Source organism: Coloeus monedula, assembly GCF_965178545.1.
Source record: "Coloeus monedula genome assembly, chromosome: 1".
NCBI lineage: Eukaryota > Metazoa > Chordata > Aves > Passeriformes > Corvidae > Coloeus > Coloeus monedula.
The window spans coordinates 29,343,139-29,360,772 of NC_138781.1; the positions used below are offsets into that span (position 1 = coordinate 29,343,139).

General features: G+C 38.2%; 1 protein-coding gene across 1 annotated transcript in view; it reads right to left on the reverse strand.

Annotated features, from left to right (window-relative positions):
- Nucleotides 1-17,634, reverse strand: part of AGMO (alkylglycerol monooxygenase) — a gene marked incomplete at both ends in the record, with an annotated part of 192,752 nt that overhangs the window by 107,208 nt on the left and 67,910 nt on the right. Inside the window, 2 exons of the mRNA XM_082282158.1 lie at nt 394-489; nt 5,650-5,753. Of these exons, the coding sequence (XP_082138284.1) occupies nt 394-489; nt 5,650-5,753 (200 nt within the window). The remainder of the gene's footprint in view (nt 1-393; nt 490-5,649; nt 5,754-17,634) is intronic.

Sequence of the window (17,634 nt, forward strand, 5' to 3'; positions counted from 1 at the left end):
ATCTGACTTCAGTGGCAACTCTAAATGATCTTTAAGAAGCACCAGCTTTTGGGTATTTTCCCTAAAATATTTGTCTTAGAAATGAAATCAGTTTCAGTATCTGCCAAAAATGTTTAATAAGCTGCAAGACAGGAAAATATAGTATTAAAATATAAAAAAATTTGATTCCTTACAGTTACTTTTTTTTTTCCAAATCTAATTGGGACCAACTGGCCTCATTGCTTCTTATAAACTTAGCCATATATATTCAGAAAAAGGAATAAAAATGAACAGATGTTTCTCCTTAAAGAAGTCAGACAAAGATTTTTCTTACACAATAAATCAGCTGCTAGTGGATTTCCAGGACAATGCTCCAGGCTAACTGTTTAGGTATGGCTTAAAAACCTAGTTTACCTCTGTATGTATCCAAAACTGGTAAAGTAGATTAAACTGTAAATGAACAGCAAACACCGAAGGGGGAATGAAAAGAGCCATGGGCAAGTTGAACATCTGAAAAACGAGAAAGAAAACATACATTAGATATATAATTCTAAAGTCATGATGAGATAATGATGTACTATCAGGAGCTCAAAGCACTGCACAATATCCTTGCTTTTTCTAACACATCCATAATGCAGACATTACATAGCATACATAGATAGTGATTATTATGTTACTACTAGATGTGTTACAGCATATGAGATATAAATTGATCCAAAAGTGATTTTCCAAAAGCCAAACTGAGCAAGTCCAAAATTCAAGAAAAGAATTCATAAATTTTGATATTAGATGCTTATGCTGTGTACTATATGGAGCAAACAGCAACATATCCTTGACAGGAAGGGCTCACATACAGGGAAGAATGATCACAGATTAAGAAAGTTGTGAATTTATAACACTATAGCTTTTCCATCCAAACTCCCTATGTAAGTACCATGAGGGTAAGACAGCTTACTTGGCTTTCCAAGTTAATTGTAATTCTCACCCTAACTTTCTCATGGCATCTCCCATAAAGTCCCAATATATTGCTGAGTCCTAAAAACATGCTAGCGTGAAAACAGTAAAACTGCTTGCTTGGGAAACCCTAGTATCTTAGATACAGAATAAAGTCCTAGGAATTTCACAGTTAATTGCTCAACTGTCTGAGCAATAGAATAAAACTTCCAAGAACTTCATATGTTAACAGTCAATCTGCTTCCTTCAGAAAATGGCTTATCTTTTTCTTTTCCCTTTTACCTGCGATTTTGTTATATCACCTGCATTGAAAATTAATACTTCTCCTAAATGCAGAGATTTTTCCTAAACCAAGCATTAGCAGAGGTATCTTCAAAAGTTTAAATCTCTTTAGCACTCAGGGAATATCTGTGTGGCAGGCAACAGCTCCCTGTGAAGAACAGGAAAATTAGCAAAATCCATTTCCAAATTACTATTGTCCTTTTCACAAAAATCAAATCTTTGAACATCCAAGAAAGCAGTCTGATAGCCATGACAAGCCTCCTGGACCAGGAATTCCTCTAGTGAGGGTCTGAACATAGCATTTAAAACTGGTATTCTCTCAGTTTTAGTCTAAAGACCTGCCCAGTACCTTAGAAGCCACACGGGCTGTGAAACAACTGCACCTCCACCCCAGTGATGTGAGTAATACTCTCAAGAAAGTCACCACAGACATACCTCACTGTGACAAACCAATGGAGGACTAGGACCCTGCAATATCAGCTTCATCTGCTGGCTTCAACACCAGACAATGTCTGAAACCCTAGGACAAAACCCTGAAGCCATTGCAGTATCACCTGGCAGGGCTGGGACAGCTGGGATTTCAAAATCTACACTCTAAGGCTTCATGGATCACAGCTGCCCCACAAATTATATGTGGGGTGTTTCTGTTTCTGTCTCAGAAGTTGCTTTCCAAGAAGTAAAGGAATTAAAAATTAGTAGAAGGGTACTGAGTTTCTGTCTAATGGCATGATAACAGCAGGATTTTTTAAAAAAAGGAATGGAGAGGAAATTGATTAAAAAAAAAAAAAACAAGAAAACCAAACCAGATGGTTTTCAGATTATTCATGGAAGTGGTTACAGGATTGAAAGCAGGGTTAAAAAATTATATGCTTTTTCCGTAAAAGTATCAGAGGCAATTTGGTGGTATTTACAGATGACTCAAAGGGGAAAGAAGGATCATCTTCATATTTATTTCCTAACTTACTTTTCACAAGAGTACTAGGATTTCCCTGCTAAGTGGCGGGATGAAGGAAATTTTATATAAATCTACAGGTCAATTTGAGATTGTCAAAGGAGAATGCTTTGCTAACTGCCTCGTATTTTCTTGCAATGTAAGCTTTATTTCACACAGAAAGGATTTTAAAGATCATTTACAGAAGTGGAACTCATAGGGAGAAATGAAAACTTCTCCCATACCATGATCTGACTTTTCCTATTTGTGGCTCCACTGAAACAAGATGATCAATCTCAGGAAAAAAAAATCATTAAATAGTTTTTCACTGGTAATGCCAATTCACCAAACCAAAAGATTTCATGGCAATGTACCAGCTTTCACAAATTTGTAGAGGAGAAGCTTTCCTGGCTCCAGAATGGAATTTCTGGTCAAAACTACAGGAAAACTTTTATCAGGCTGCCAGATCTTTTCTCAAGTGTGGATTCAGCAGCAGAGATTGAGAAAGTGCTACAATAGCTGATGGGAAAAGCACCCAGAGAGGGGCAGGAGAGGCATTTGCATCTGGGGCTGCGGCACTACAGCTGTTTGCCGTCACGCCAAAGGCATTGCCCCTTTGGAAATACCCACTCTCACATGTGGGCATTTTTACCTTTCTCCCTCCCATTTTTAAGTAAAAGCTGATAAACACTTCCACTACACAAAGGGAGCACACTGAAACTCCTGAGCTTTTGCAGGAGCACTGAGTTTCCGTGCTGGGTCTCTGAGGCCACCTGCCGATGTGGCTGCGGAGGGTCTGCGGGACGTGGGGGGCTGCAGGACAGCTGCCGACAGCAAGTTCGTGTGGGCATGAACTCGTGTGAGGACTCTGCAGGAGTTAAAGGCAAGGATAAAAAAACAAAAAACAAAACAACCAAAAAAGCCAACACATTTTTTACAGATCCCAGACCTGGCAGGCTCCTCAGTAGACAAGAAGCGGCTGACTGTGCTGAAAACTTTGTTACCTATTCCCTTTCCAGACTTATATGTAGACACTTCCACTGCTTTCATAACAAGGCATAGTTCAACCCTTTATCTAAATGCACAGTCTAAAGCTATCAAATTATTATGGATCTAATAATTGCTATTAAATCTTGCCCTTAGAGGAAAGCTGAGAATGATACTCAAAGAATTAAATCATAGCTTTTCAAAGTGTATGTGCAAATCTCTCACAACTGCCCTTTGACTGTTTAATCACTTTTATATTCATTTATATAGCATTATCTTGCATTAGCTTGCTGTTTTCTTCTTAAAAAGTAATATACTTTTTTCTTTGACATCTTTTTCCCACCAAATGGGCCTCAACACTATCTCTTAGCCTTCACAGCAGATTTGCTTCTCTATGGCCCCTCCAGTGGAGAAACAGAAAAGCTGTGTATGCAAACAACATGAAGCACTATACATTTGGTTCCAAAATCAGGAGTACATCTCACACCACTGATTGTCAAGCATGTTTTTCTATTCTCTTTCATTTCATATCTTTTCAATCATAGATTAACATGCTGATTTATTTATCTTACAATGTTTAACTTAGAACACAACAGAGCTGGCAGCAGAACAGTCCCATAATCCCACGCCATCCACCACAAGTTTTTCACAGTCTCCACAAACTTGGATGTCAAACTGCATTCAACAGTACAGTACACATTCCACAACATCAGATCACTCTCATAGATTAACTAAGGATTTCACTGAATTTCAGCTTCAAGGCAGATCCATCCATGGTTCTGGACAAGTCTGAGTCCAAAAAAATAGCAGTTCTGTAAGAATTAGCAAGAATTGTGATCATGCACAGTAAGGCATTGCAGAAAGAAAACTGGCGTATGTCTGAAAGGTTCAGGGAGGAGGCAAAACAGTATTTACACTAATGATATGTTTTGGCTAAGACCAAATATTTGGTGAAAAAAACCTGGCACACAAAAGTACCATGTATTCCTAGATTCATTTCCCTTTGCACAAAGCAAATGAATTTTAAATACACATATATTATTTGCCAAGTGATACCAGTGTGGTCCTGAGGATGGTCTTTGGAATCCAAGGTGGCCAGACATCTTGGTCTTTTGAATATTTTATGCTCTCTGAGGTATCATCCTAAAATTATGCCAGCAGACAAAGTGCTCATGCACACACCCATATGTACACACAGGCTTTTTGTCTTTTTTGAATTATTGTTTTTGTTAAGCACTTGCACATATGGTCCCAATGGGTAAATGGGCAAAGGTTAAATCTTTAACATAGCAGTATTTACAGAGGAAGCAGAGTTGTCACAGACATCCCTTCCGCTATTGCTCATTACAGTAATTTAAATTCTAGGCAATCCTGCTAACATCAGATGATTACTTTCTTAATACATAAACAAGAATTTATATAGAAGACATTAAGAAAAATATCTAAGAAATAGTACTGCTTCATGACTTTCAGAAGAAAATTTCTCTGGAACCTAGCACTTTAACTAATTTAATGCCATGTGCTTTAAACAGTTATCAACTAGAGGCTAAGTCCATGTTCAGTTACATAAATCCACTTCACCGAAGTTAATGGAGTTACACTGGATTTGCATGTGTGAGCATACCCTCTTGACTTTGAGTCATTCGCTCACAGGCTGGATGTAGAGATTTCCAGAGGACTGTGGGCTTCCTTCACCACCCATATTATATCTCGCTGGAGAATATATATAATTATATAACTATATGTATGTATTTATATATGTAAATACATTTAATATTCCTTTTGAACTCTAATTCTGAAAATTAGATTTTGAAGTTTTTGAATAACACACAACCAGAAAAACTATAATCCAAGTGAAAAAAGTCAAGAGAACATGAGGGCTCACCTGAGGACATCAGCAGTTACCCTGGGTACAGAACTAAGCCCTAAATATTATGTTACATTTATGAATGCATTTGGAAATATACTTTTTAAAATCTGTATATAAATACTGAATATGTACACAGCTCAACATTTCAAATTACTTTTATCTGATATAACACTAGGTTACATACTGCCCTTACCTACTACAGTACTGACATGACCTGACTGAGCAGAGACAAATAACTACATCTGAATTTTCCAAAGGAATTTTTAATGATCATTTCTCTCCCTGCTCCTTTTAGTTAGACAGACATATTCTGAAACAGTTGAATTACACTCTGCTCTTTTTCTGTACTTATGTATGAATAAATAAATGAAAATTCTCCATTCTACTCAAAAAGTTATGAAAATATAAACACAGGGTTATATAGTTACCCTTTAAATTTTATAGCTATTTTCATGGTTTTTGTACAACATTAGTGAATATATTTTAAAACTTGTGATTCTCAGATTCTTCAGTTTCATCTTCTGTGCCTTCAGCGTCAAACATCTTTAAAAAAATTGTTTTTCTTTGAAGGCAAATAAATGCTCTGTTTTCACTTTTACTGAACCTTGTTGATATTAATTTGTTTCTCAAATCTTGTGCAACTTACCCAGGAGGTGTATTTCTGCAGTACAGATTGTCTCAAGGCTGTGAATAAGTTGTAATCTTCTGAACTATGGTGTACCTGGTGTGCAGCCCAAAGTATATTAACCTCTGTAAAACACAAAATTTCTAATGAGGTTTGTACTAGAGAAGCAACACCTGTTTCCCAAGGCCTTTTTTCTTAAGTTAAAAGGAACTAATCCCCCAATTTACGCTTTTCTATTTTACATTAACATAAAATAATAAAACCTAATGCTCAAAGCTGAGTTTCGGTAGGCTGGGTTACATGTCTGTCAGTGCACACAAGTTAGTGTAAATTTCATGCTGAAGTAAGGCGAGGCTGTAGCAGGAACTAAAATCATTGCTGCAAGAGTAGAAGCACGTGTGAGATGAGAATTAAACAGTCAGAAAGCCTCATCTGAGTCCTGGTAACATGAGTCAGTAGGAACTCTGTACAGGATTCAGAGGGACAAAGACTGAGGAAGCTCTCATGCTTGCACTTGGTATATTTAAAGACTAGAAGGGGACACAAAATTTCCAAAAATCTTATGCATCAAATTTAAGCAAATGACCTAACTGGTGTCAGCTTTTATGCTTAAATTCTTCTGGAATGCGTGAATCTTCAACCCACTCGTGCCACAGACCACAAAACACAGCCATTGCCTGCCCACTAGCGACAAACAGAAAAACAAACCGATGCTTGCTGGGAACCCTTGACCCAGCCAAAGGAGAGCAGTGGTTCTATTGTTACAGTCAAAAAACAAATTGCTGGAATAAGGGCAAAACCTGTGTCAGCCATGTCCTCCGAAGCCATGACACCTCTAACACACTGAAATGAAGAATACTTCAAAATTCTGATTATATTTCAAGGCATCTTCTCAGTCAAGTGCAGATCTGGGTAGTCTGTCTGCACTGTATCTGGAAAGTCTGAAGTGGGATGTTAAAATAGAAATATTCATGGCTATCATATATATAGCTATAAGGATTATCTTCGTTACAGGAAAAAAGGAAAAAGCATTGCAGCCCAAATAATGCCTATTTATCATAATCTTTAATTTGAGGTCTCATGTATTCCAAGTAATGAAGTATACATAAAGCCTCAGCTGATTACAGAAATTAAAAGTTGACTGGCTCTCTGCCAGCTGCACACTCCTGTTGCCACCAATTTGTTTCACCAGAGCCATCAGAGAAGCGCCTTTGGCGGATGCTAGAATCATATTCAGAGAACCATTTTCTAATGTCTGTCTGAAGTCCTGTAATTATCTGCAGCCAAGTTTACATTAAATAGTTTAGGTCTGGTGATTAACATGCACTTGCAATGTAAAGTAATGCAAAAAAAATCCTCTTCATCAATCTGAAGGTATCTTCACCATTTAGGGGACCAGATCATCTTTTAACAGGAGGTAAAAGTCCTGTAGGCCAGCAACTGGAACTTTTAACTCTAATTAATTTCGACAATTTGGTAATTAACATCACAAAATCATTTTTGAATGACCTCTAAGGCCTTAAAAATACTTGAAATTGCTGAAATAAATCCATAATTTCAACTATCAAAAAACACTTAACACTGAGTCTTTGAATCCTTTCTTCTTTAAATGTATATATTCCTGAAGGGACAAGTGTTCACTGTATCAAGAATTAGTGATGCCTCTCAAAAAAAACCAAAACAACAACCGCATCTCAATGTATCTCTGCCTAATAAACACACTAGGAAATGAATTATTCAGGTGAGCTTCAGTATTCAATAATAATTTGTATTTGAAATGTTTCTCAAGACCTCGACAGAAGCTAAATGAGTGAACAAAGCATCTGAAAAGGTGGAGGTTAAAGACCTGTCTCCTTAGTTGTTTTAAAAGCATTTACTTCCTATCACAAACTGTGTGTAACACAAGCCTCCACTCAATGAAGTACAGCTGTGCAAACAGGGTACAGTAACTGGATCTTTCTTCTTTCCCTCAGTCATTTTTCAGCATTATGAAAAGTTCAAGGAAGGGAATCTATGATGATTTTTACAGTGTACTTTCATTGTAGCTAAGGTCAAATGGTTTTCAAAATGAATTACTAAAAAGGCATTTTATTAGGATTCATTTTTCAGCTAAACTGCCTCTTACACTAACAAGTGTATGGTATAAGGTAACCAAATATTGGTAAAATGTTAGCCTTTCAGATGTGCGAGTCAGCTTAAATGATCTATCATTCAAAAATGCACCAGAGGAATATCTGGGAGATACACAAACAATTTTTCCACAAGTAATTTAACTGCTACAGCTATTTCTAACTTCTGTTACAGCTAAGTAAATTAAACCCTGCTCCTTAATCCTATTCTTGACGATACCAGTGGCACAGACTACGTTAAATTCCTTTGAAAAACAGGCAGACTCGATCGGAAAAAAATTTTGTATTAAAAATTTATCTGAAGAAACTGATAACCAATAACTTTTTATTTGAAGCAGAAGAATAATATGAATGTGTGAAATAGATCACCCCAAAATTCAGTCTGTAAGCATTAGTACATTAAAAATATTACAACCATAATGCCAAAAGACATGTCTCAAATCTAAGAAACAGACCAAGCATTCTTCAAGGAATAAAGCTGTCTGCTCACCAACTGCCCGCAACAGAAATTAAATTGTATGTGTCTACAGAAGACTTGTGGTTTCACTTTTTCATTCCTAATGATGATAACTTGAAAGAAAATGAGAAAATTATTTGAATGAGGATAAAATTATAAAAGACTCTTTCTCATATGTATTATTACATAATGACCAATAAAGAGAGCAAGGCTGAGCCAATTCTAACATAGATTAAAAAAAAAAAAAAAACCTATGCAGAAAACAGGAAGTATTACAGCATTTTATAGAATTATCAAATTCTACTGCGAAGCCACAGGAAAAAAGTAGGCAATGGAATTGGAGAAGCCACCGAGACAATGCCCTAATGGAATTTTTGACATTTCATAACTCAAATGTGATTGTTAAATACCATTTAAAAAATTGGTAACTTCAATATGCTTATGCACAAACCCCCTATTTTTGATTCAGGAGAGTGAACCTCATAGAATCATAGGATAATTCAGGTGGGAGAGAACCACTGAAGGTCTCTAGTTCAACCTCCTGCTCACAGCAGGACCAGCTTTAAGTTTCTCAGACTCAGCTGGGTCTCAGAAAACCTCTGCATCTTCTGCTATTAGGGAGAACCACCTCTAACTGAAGATAAAGGTAGCATTTCCTTTTCATGTAGTCATGAGGAAAGTTATAAAAGTTATAACACAGCACAGCAAGGACCTCCTCTCCTGCCTTGGCTTTCCCCAACTTCCTTTTAATGGATGGAGACCTGATGAGCTATTCTCACCTGGGGAACAACAGAGCAATTGCATCTTGCTCCTGGAGTCAATTACTGTTGAATTTATTATTATTATTATTATTATTATTATTACCATCACCTACTGAATCAATTAATATTTTCATCCATCACCCAACTTAAAGAATCAGCATGTAATCCCAACAGAGAATAAATGAGGCTATGTAGCTACATGAGGAAGGAAAGAAAATTGGCGCTACACAGCAATTGCTAAATAAGGGACAGGCTATAATTTGGCCCTCAGTTTTCTATTAAATTTTCTGTTGTTCCTTTCTTTCTCTGCCTCTGTCTCATGGTTCTTTTACTCAGAGTTTGGATTGAAATGCAGGAGATGCGAAGTTTTTCTTTGGACTCAGGTGTTTATTATTTCTTATCTATAGTACAGCTGCACAGTACGTGCCTCTAAGTTAACAAGGTGAAAATGGCCCCCGAGTGCTATCTTCCAAGGTCTTTCAAAGCCCAAACTACCCAGTTATGGAATTCCAACTAATTTATTTTTACTTATAATCCAATAACTAATAATTCCTCTTCCGCACTGAGGGTTTTTTGAACCAATACCAGATCACCCAGGCTTGTGAAGAAGAAGAAGAAAGAGGAAGAACTAACCTACACCCCAAATCCTCCATCTTGTTACATGTATATTACTATATCCCAGAAACCTAAATTTTCTATATCTCTACATATTCCACCCAGTGATATAACAAACTTCTTTTTAATTACACAGCAACAATCTCAGTGCCATCACATAATTTGGGAAGCCTTTCCCAAGGCCTCAGGTCAAATGCAGTGCGCTTTTGAGGATCACTGCCTGTCACTGAAAGACTGCAATTCTCTGAACCCAGGCTTCCAACAGTTTTCATTCTAGCTCTTTAAGCCTCTGTGAAGTCATCTCAGAATCAGACCTGCATGTGCTAAAATCAGTGGGTTCCAAGCAGCTGAGAGACTCCTATCCTACAACTAATTCCAAAAGAAAACAAGAATTTGTCATTTTAGCATTAGTTCAATGTATGAATTCTGTTATTAGAAGAAAGAAAATGAGAAGCTGAGGGAACTGGCCTGGAGAAGCACAGGCTTTGGAGGAACTTAATAGCCTTGTAACAACAATGAAGCACTGGCTAACAAGAAGCTGGAGCCAGGCTTTTTTTAGCAGTCCCACTTTATCTTCTCTTCTGGTTTTTCTAAAATGAAAAAAGATTATTGATATTATCCTTCTTTTGTACTTCTTCCTGCCTTCCTCCTCCTAATTAATTCATAAAATGTAATGTTTCACACACTTTCAAAATCATATCAGTAAGGCAACCAATGATTTTACTTAGGCTTATTTTTTTAATTCAAAATTAATTTTTCATTACTAATCAAGTCCCTTTCTATGAATCCCTAAGACAGATCCAATGCCTGGGCCATATTTCACTATTTCTGAAGTATTTCTTTTGTAGTAGTAGACAATGGTCATTGTGCACATAAGATTCCTCTTGAAGAACACATAATACAGATAGGTCGAAATGAGATTTTTTTGTTGTTGTTCATTTCTGTAATTTTAAGTGATTTCCACAGCCCAACACATTTTGATTAACAACAGGAGAAAACATGTATGCCAAATAACACCTGTTAAAAACACTCATTTTAAAGAGTGATTTCAATGACAACAGCCACTTAATGAAATCCTCAGGATCAGTGAAATGGTAAAGATTTGATGAACCTTGAGTAAATAAAAAAGATTAGAGATGACCCTTTAATTGAAATATGCACACAAGCTTTATAAGACACAGATCTTAAATAATACAGAAAAAAAAAAAATACAGATGATGAGTCATGTAGAGCTTCCACTCTCTTTCAGTCAACACCGACTGTAGCTAGGAGAACAGGTGAAATTTTCCCTTCGGTACCTACCTAAATTTAAACAGAGCCTTCAGTTTTGCTATGCTAGCCATCTTTTACAAGATGGTGTGGTCCCAACTGACCCCAATGTGGAATCTGGTTCCTAAAGCAGGTGTAACCCACAGGGCTTCAGAGGCAGGTACTCTGTGCTGCGTTCACCTACAAGCAATCGAAAAGGAATCATCTCCTGGGTCTACATCTCTCCAGTCAGAATTAGTAGAATCCCAGGATGATAGAGGAAAGAAAAATGGCCTGGAAGGTAGAAACGTCAGTCACTCCTTTTCTATCCATTCCAACCCTATCTACAAAGATAATAGAGAGGAAAATACATAGCATTTAAATAATTTATCTGCTAAACTATTACTTCTTCTGATTCACAAAAAATCCCCAGCTGTTTGATTAATTACTACTTTTCTGCCTTCTTCTAATTGATCTGCTCATAGAATCATAGAACCACAGAATATGCTGAGTTGGGAGGGACCCACAAGGATTACCAAGTCCAACTCCTGGCCTGGCACAGGACAGCCCCAAGAATCACTCTATGTGTCTGACAGTACTGCTGAAATGCTTCTTGAACTCTCTCAGGATTGGTGCTGTGACCACTTTCCTGGGGAGCCTGTGCCAGTGCCTGGCCACCCTCTGGTGAATATCCTTTTCCTTACCTGATGCAGCTGCATGACTGGTCACCAAAGAGAAGAGATCAGTGTCTGCTTCTCCACTTCCCCTCATGAGGAAGTTGTAACTGCAATAAGGTTTCCCCTCAGTCTCCTCTCCTCCAGGCTGAACAGACCAAGTGACCTCAGCCACTGCTCATATGGCTTCCCCTCAAGGCTCTTAACCATCTTTGTTGCCCTCCTTTGGACACTCTCTAACAGTTTAATGTCTTTTTTTTATTGTGGCACCCAAACCTGCCCCCAGCACTCGAGGTGAGGCTGCCCCAGTGCAGAGCAGAGGGGACAATCCCCTCCCTTGCTCAGCTGGCGATGCTGTGCCTGCTGCCCCCCAAGACATGCTTGGCCCTCCTGGCTGCCAGGGCACTGCTGACTCCTGTTCAACTTGCCACTGACCAGGACCCCCAGGTCTCTTTCTGCAGCACTGCTCTCCAGCATCTCATTCTCCAGTCTGTCCATACATCCAGGGTTGTTCTGGTCCAGGTATAGAATCCAGCACTTATCTTTGTTAAACTTCCTGCAGGTGGTGATTGCCCAGACCTTTAATTTGATGAGGTCTCTCTGCAGGGCCTCTGCCTTCAAGGGAGTCAGCAGCTCCTCCCAATTTAGTGTACTATTGATGCTTTTTAAGAATTTGAATAAATTCCTTCTCATGCAGAGCTTTTTCACAGAATGTCATTCCCTGCTGGATTCTACACTTGCATTGGATAAGCAACCCCTGAGATACAGTACCACTTAAATTTTGTTGCCAGAAAGGACAATTACCAGACTTTTAAAATAAAAGTTGGCTAAAAAACTGTATATTGGGACTTATTTGGGATCCACCTTGCATAAAACCAGAAATCTAACAGATTAGCTATCATCTCCACAACAGAAGTAGATATGAACTGTGTGCAACTCTCCTGTTCAGACTGTTATGGTGTAGCCCCTATTTTGTGACTCTTCTGAGCCAATTTTGCTTTATGTTTTTTGCTTTAGTGTTGTTCAGGCAGAGTTGCAGGATAGGTGATTTGCCAAAAGGCTCTGCTTCCTGCTTATTAGAAATATAATTCTTATAGGAAAAATTCTTTCCTCGGTTACGTTAGTGTCAGCATAGAGCTGTGTGGGTTTAATGAGAACAGGACTAGATCCAAGGAATTTATCTGGAAAGCTCTGTTATATACCACACACTAAGAAGCATGTATACAGGGAAATGTACACTTTTGTTTGGTTTTTTTGTTTTTTTTGGTTTTTTTTTAAGAAGACACATTTTTCTTAAATTGTGGCCTTGGCTACAGTGACTTTCAGCAGTTTGTATTCTCAAGATAATCACATTTGTAAATCAAAAGACTGGCTGTAAGGAGATCTGAGTTCAAGTAGTGAACTAGACTTGATTTACTATATACTATATTTACTATATACTTGATTTACTTCAAACAATTTTCTTAACCTTCTTCTGCACATTTTTCTTGAGAAGCACCTATCTGTGCATGTACCTGACCCAGACCAGTTCTCAGCCTTTAGGAAGTAGGATTTTCACCACTGTTTAAAATATTAGCCATTGCTCATTGAGTTGGTGTGTCAGGAGAAGTGGAACGGCTCAGACGCATCTTTTCAGCCTCAGTATTATCTAGTCCTCCTTGGTCATTTTGCAATGAAATACATATTGTGCTACCCACATGCCAGGATAGGCAAACACACAGCATGTCTCAAAGCCAGTATCGAACAGAAAATGATGCTACCCAGAGACACCCTGTGACCTATATAATCACACTCCAGCAGCTAAATTAGGAAATTTCACTTGGTGTTCTGCAACTGATCCTTCCGTGATGTGAGATGTGCTCTTTCTGAGCTTTGCTCAGGATTATCTCTGTTTTTCAGCCTTCTTCTTATGTTACTGTATGTGGTCAGCAAACTATTTAGTGAGTGGGCTAACTTGTAATCAAGTAATACATGGTATACACTCCCATGGTTTGTAAGCCAAAAACTGGAGCAACCTTCTACAAAACCTGCCTCCAGAATGCGTGCACAAGCCAAAACCTCCTGCTTGATGTGCTGCCATACCAGTTGAAAACACAAATCTGCTCCCACACAAAAAAAATCCACAATAAGATCTGCAAAACTTAAGATGCAGAATGGTCTGGGGAAACGTGGGAAGAATCAAGATAAGCCAAAGTATTACACATGCTACCCAGAATAAACAACAGGCCAGATCAAATCCCCTTCTAGCAAGAATCCAGGGGACTGTGAACTACACTCAGATACACTTCTGAATCTGTAAAGTATTTAGGATATCATGTGGTTAGGAAAGCAGAAGCTGGCCAGGTCAAAAATAATGGTCCTCTCAACCCATACGTGCTGTATGTTATTTCCTGGCAAACTCATAAGCATGGGACATCAATGCAAAGGCTAGAAAAAGCCACAGCATACCCGAAGATTCAGTCTCTTCTAGTAGGAGCAGTTCTCTTGGAAACTAAGCTGCATGAGTCAAACTTCATGCAGCATTGTTATATCCATGCAAACCAGAGTAAGAATCTCAGTTATTACATTAGGACAGTGTTAACCCATGGCCTGTGAGCTTTTCATACAATTTCCAGGAACTGAACAGTCTGTTTCCACATACACCATGGAAAGCTACAAAGGAATAAAGGTTATCAGGTAAGAGTCAGAAATAAATTACAGTGACTCAATCTCTGACTTCATTCATAGTTCTAACAGAAAATGAACGTGCATTCCTTTGTGCAAAAAGATACTGAGAAGATAAATGATCCAAAGCAATTTTAGCATGTGATTGTTGGATTTGGACACTTCCACAAAGACAAACAGAAAAAATTCAGAAAATGACAAAAAATACAGAAGGGAGGAAGTTTTAGTACTGTGTATATATGTTAACTGTGAAAATAGTGGAACATTTGTCAAGTCTTTCAGTCCACAGTAGGTCTCTCACAAAAAATTTTGCTACAACAACTTCCTGACCAGCCTGTTTCTCACACCTTCTTGAAGCCAATTGTTTAAGTGCTCTAGTTGTCTGGAGCAGCTCTGCAGCTGGTCAAAGCGTTGTTTCCCTGAGCTCTGGGTGATCTCTGTAACAAAGACAGGAGTCTCTAGACCATCAGGAACCAAGATGGAGGCAGCTGTTGCACTTTCACTTTTCTCTTTCACATGTGTATAAGGCTTGATTCAGGTATCCTGTTTTCCAGTTGTTAAGGATTTCATTACAGATTCTTTATGTGTAGAAGTGTCAAAACAGCTCTGATTTGTTAAAAAAATTAAAAAAAAAAAAATTGGTGCCATGGCAGTTTCAAGGATAACCAAACCATAGCATCAAATCTTCTTTTTGAACCCAGTCCCAAGCCTTGTCAAGCCTTTTCCACAAATACTGGCCTCAGGTTTTTTTCAAATACCCTTTCTTTAGTGAGGGTTCCTCCTGGTTATAGCAAGGTTTATCCACCTTACACCTCACAGCCTCCTGACTGACACACTGTATGTTAACTTCTGAAATTCATTGATGTAGAAACTTTTTGCAGCACTTCGCTCTTTCTGCACCTTTTTTTACTACGAAGAGGAGAATATGGCTCATTAATTTCACAATTCTAAATCATCGTGTTGGTGAAAGTACATTTATATATTAAAATAAAATCTAAAACAAATTTCTGTGGAAAGAAGACCCCCAGCAGCTGGTTCAAAATGACTTCTATAGGTGCCACTTTATACAAGCTGCAGACTGGTCTCAAGCTTCTCCCAGTATGGCCAATAACAGCAGTGGCAGTCTTTAGTTCTGAGCACTTGACAACCTGTATATTGTAACTTAGTGTTACTGAATACTGAGGTCAAACTGTGGTATAAATGTGTGATATGCATTAACTGTGACAAAATTAGCACTGTATTCATTAGCCTGATGATAAAAAGAGAACTGAAACTAAATTAAATAAAATCTTTAAAGGAAAAAAAAGTTACTTAAAAAAACCTAAAGATGAATTTTTACTTCAATTCTTTCATTTTTTTTCCTTCCCCAAAAGAATCTCAGCCACTGAAATGTCAGCTTATGCAATTTGAGAACATATTCATCTTGGAGGATCTTAGAAGGAAATTGCTGAAATGAAATGGGAAAAAAAAGAGAAGATAATTCTCCTTTTGTTTTTTCTGTGTGAGGGAGTGGGGGTGAGAGTTCTCCTGTATTCTGGGCTGTCTTTACAAAAGATTGATGTTTGGTGTCACTGTTAGGAAGTGCAAACTGTTCAGCTTCATTGCAATCTATGTCCTCATTCTCCTGCTCTGCAGGATACCACATACTTTGGCAGGCAATATTCAGAAGGGAAGCACTTTAATGGCAAGAATGTATACCAGTGAAACCTTTTCCCACAATGTTCAAAACTCTGAATGTGCATATGTTGAAGCAACATAAAGATGGAGGATATTAGGAAGAAAACAATAACTGATAGTAACTCGGACACATTAATCTTACTTTTTTGCCCCTCAGAACAATACATTCAAAGAATGCTAGGGAAATACACTCACAAGACTAAAAAAAGAAAAAAGAAAAAAATAGAAAGAAAAGGATGAACTGGAATTATTTCAAGTTTTCCAACCTAAAAGCATTAACATACTTTTTCAAAGGAAATATGCACAGCCCCTTCATGTAACTTTTACCTTTTAGGCTGAATTCTTGCATTCATTTATTTGGCTGGTCACTTTTTCAAACTAGATACAGTAAGAATTAACTCTGATAAGTCAATTTATTCTGGTATAAAAGAGGAATTGACTCCCTAGTGTTCTCTTCCAAAGTGTTTTAAACGACTTATTAAGCCAAGTTCCTGAATGATACATGTGTGGAAATGCAGACTAGATTTGCAAATGAATCTATTGAAATTTACGGAGATATCGGGAAAGCCCTGTGCTTATTAAACAGTGGTAGCTCCATTGTATTTGGCAGCCATCTGGTTCATTTATAGCATATGTGATGTGTGCTAGAAGAGACCTGCACTTCCACAAAGTACATTTGGACCAGTGTTGTCAGTACTTATATTATACTCCCATTCCTAAGAGTATATAGCTGACCATAGATCCTCTATGTCCATTAAGTAATTACCTATGGCTGCATCTCACCTGCAACAGATTGGCTCTGGACACCATCAAGCATGCTAAAACTTTAACAGCCTTTTCCATTTATCATCCTAACAAGAACGACATGGAAGCCATTTAGACAGATAAGATAAAGAGAGCAGAACACAGTCAATTGTCAAAGCAGGCAGCCTCAATTTAAATGTGAAAAGAAAGGTACAAGCTTGCCTCCATACCCCACCAAACTGGGATCTATCTGGTAGAGCACACCCCTAAGTGTGTCAGCTGGGATTATCTAGAGGATGTCTCTAGCACCAGAATGTTATCTTCAAGGTTTTGTCTCCCACCACTCCCTGTCCTGTCTCTTCAGCAGGGAACAGACAAGAGCCTAAATTAGGACTACACAAATAGGTCTTAACATTGGAGCCATCCACAGGGATACAGGTACCAGCAGCACGCTCGCATTTAGCCAAAAGGGATGAAAGACTTGAAGAAAGCATTTTACTTGGGTGCCCCTTGCTAATAGTGCTAATTCTGGAATTCCAAATACCAGTCAGAGGAGTAACTTCATATTACATTTCCTCTTTCTCCAAAATATTGATAAATGATTACTAGCTGAAGACAGGTGAAGCCACACACAGTAGAGTTTCAGGTACAGACCTCATTTCTACACGTGCCGTAAGTTCTGGTAGTAATGTTGGAGAGCGGAAGGTGCTCCTGCACTACCAGCAAGCACTGAAACAGATTGCAGGTCTGGGAGTGCAAAACAATGGCAGCAGCTAACAGATGAAGCCGGAGGTGTGGGCGAGCAGGAATACCAACAGACTCCTATGATGCTAATTCAGACTGATTTGTCAAAGAGCAGCTATTGCACTTGACCTGTAAAGGAACTCCTCCTACATGCTCACTGGGTTTGGCAACCACATGTCTCCTAAATGATGTTGCATTTTCTGACTTTAAAGGCCACTAGCTAGTGACTGGATAATTAGTACCAGAGCTAACAGAAATGAAAGGATTTCAGGGACAGAAAATAGCAAGTTTGG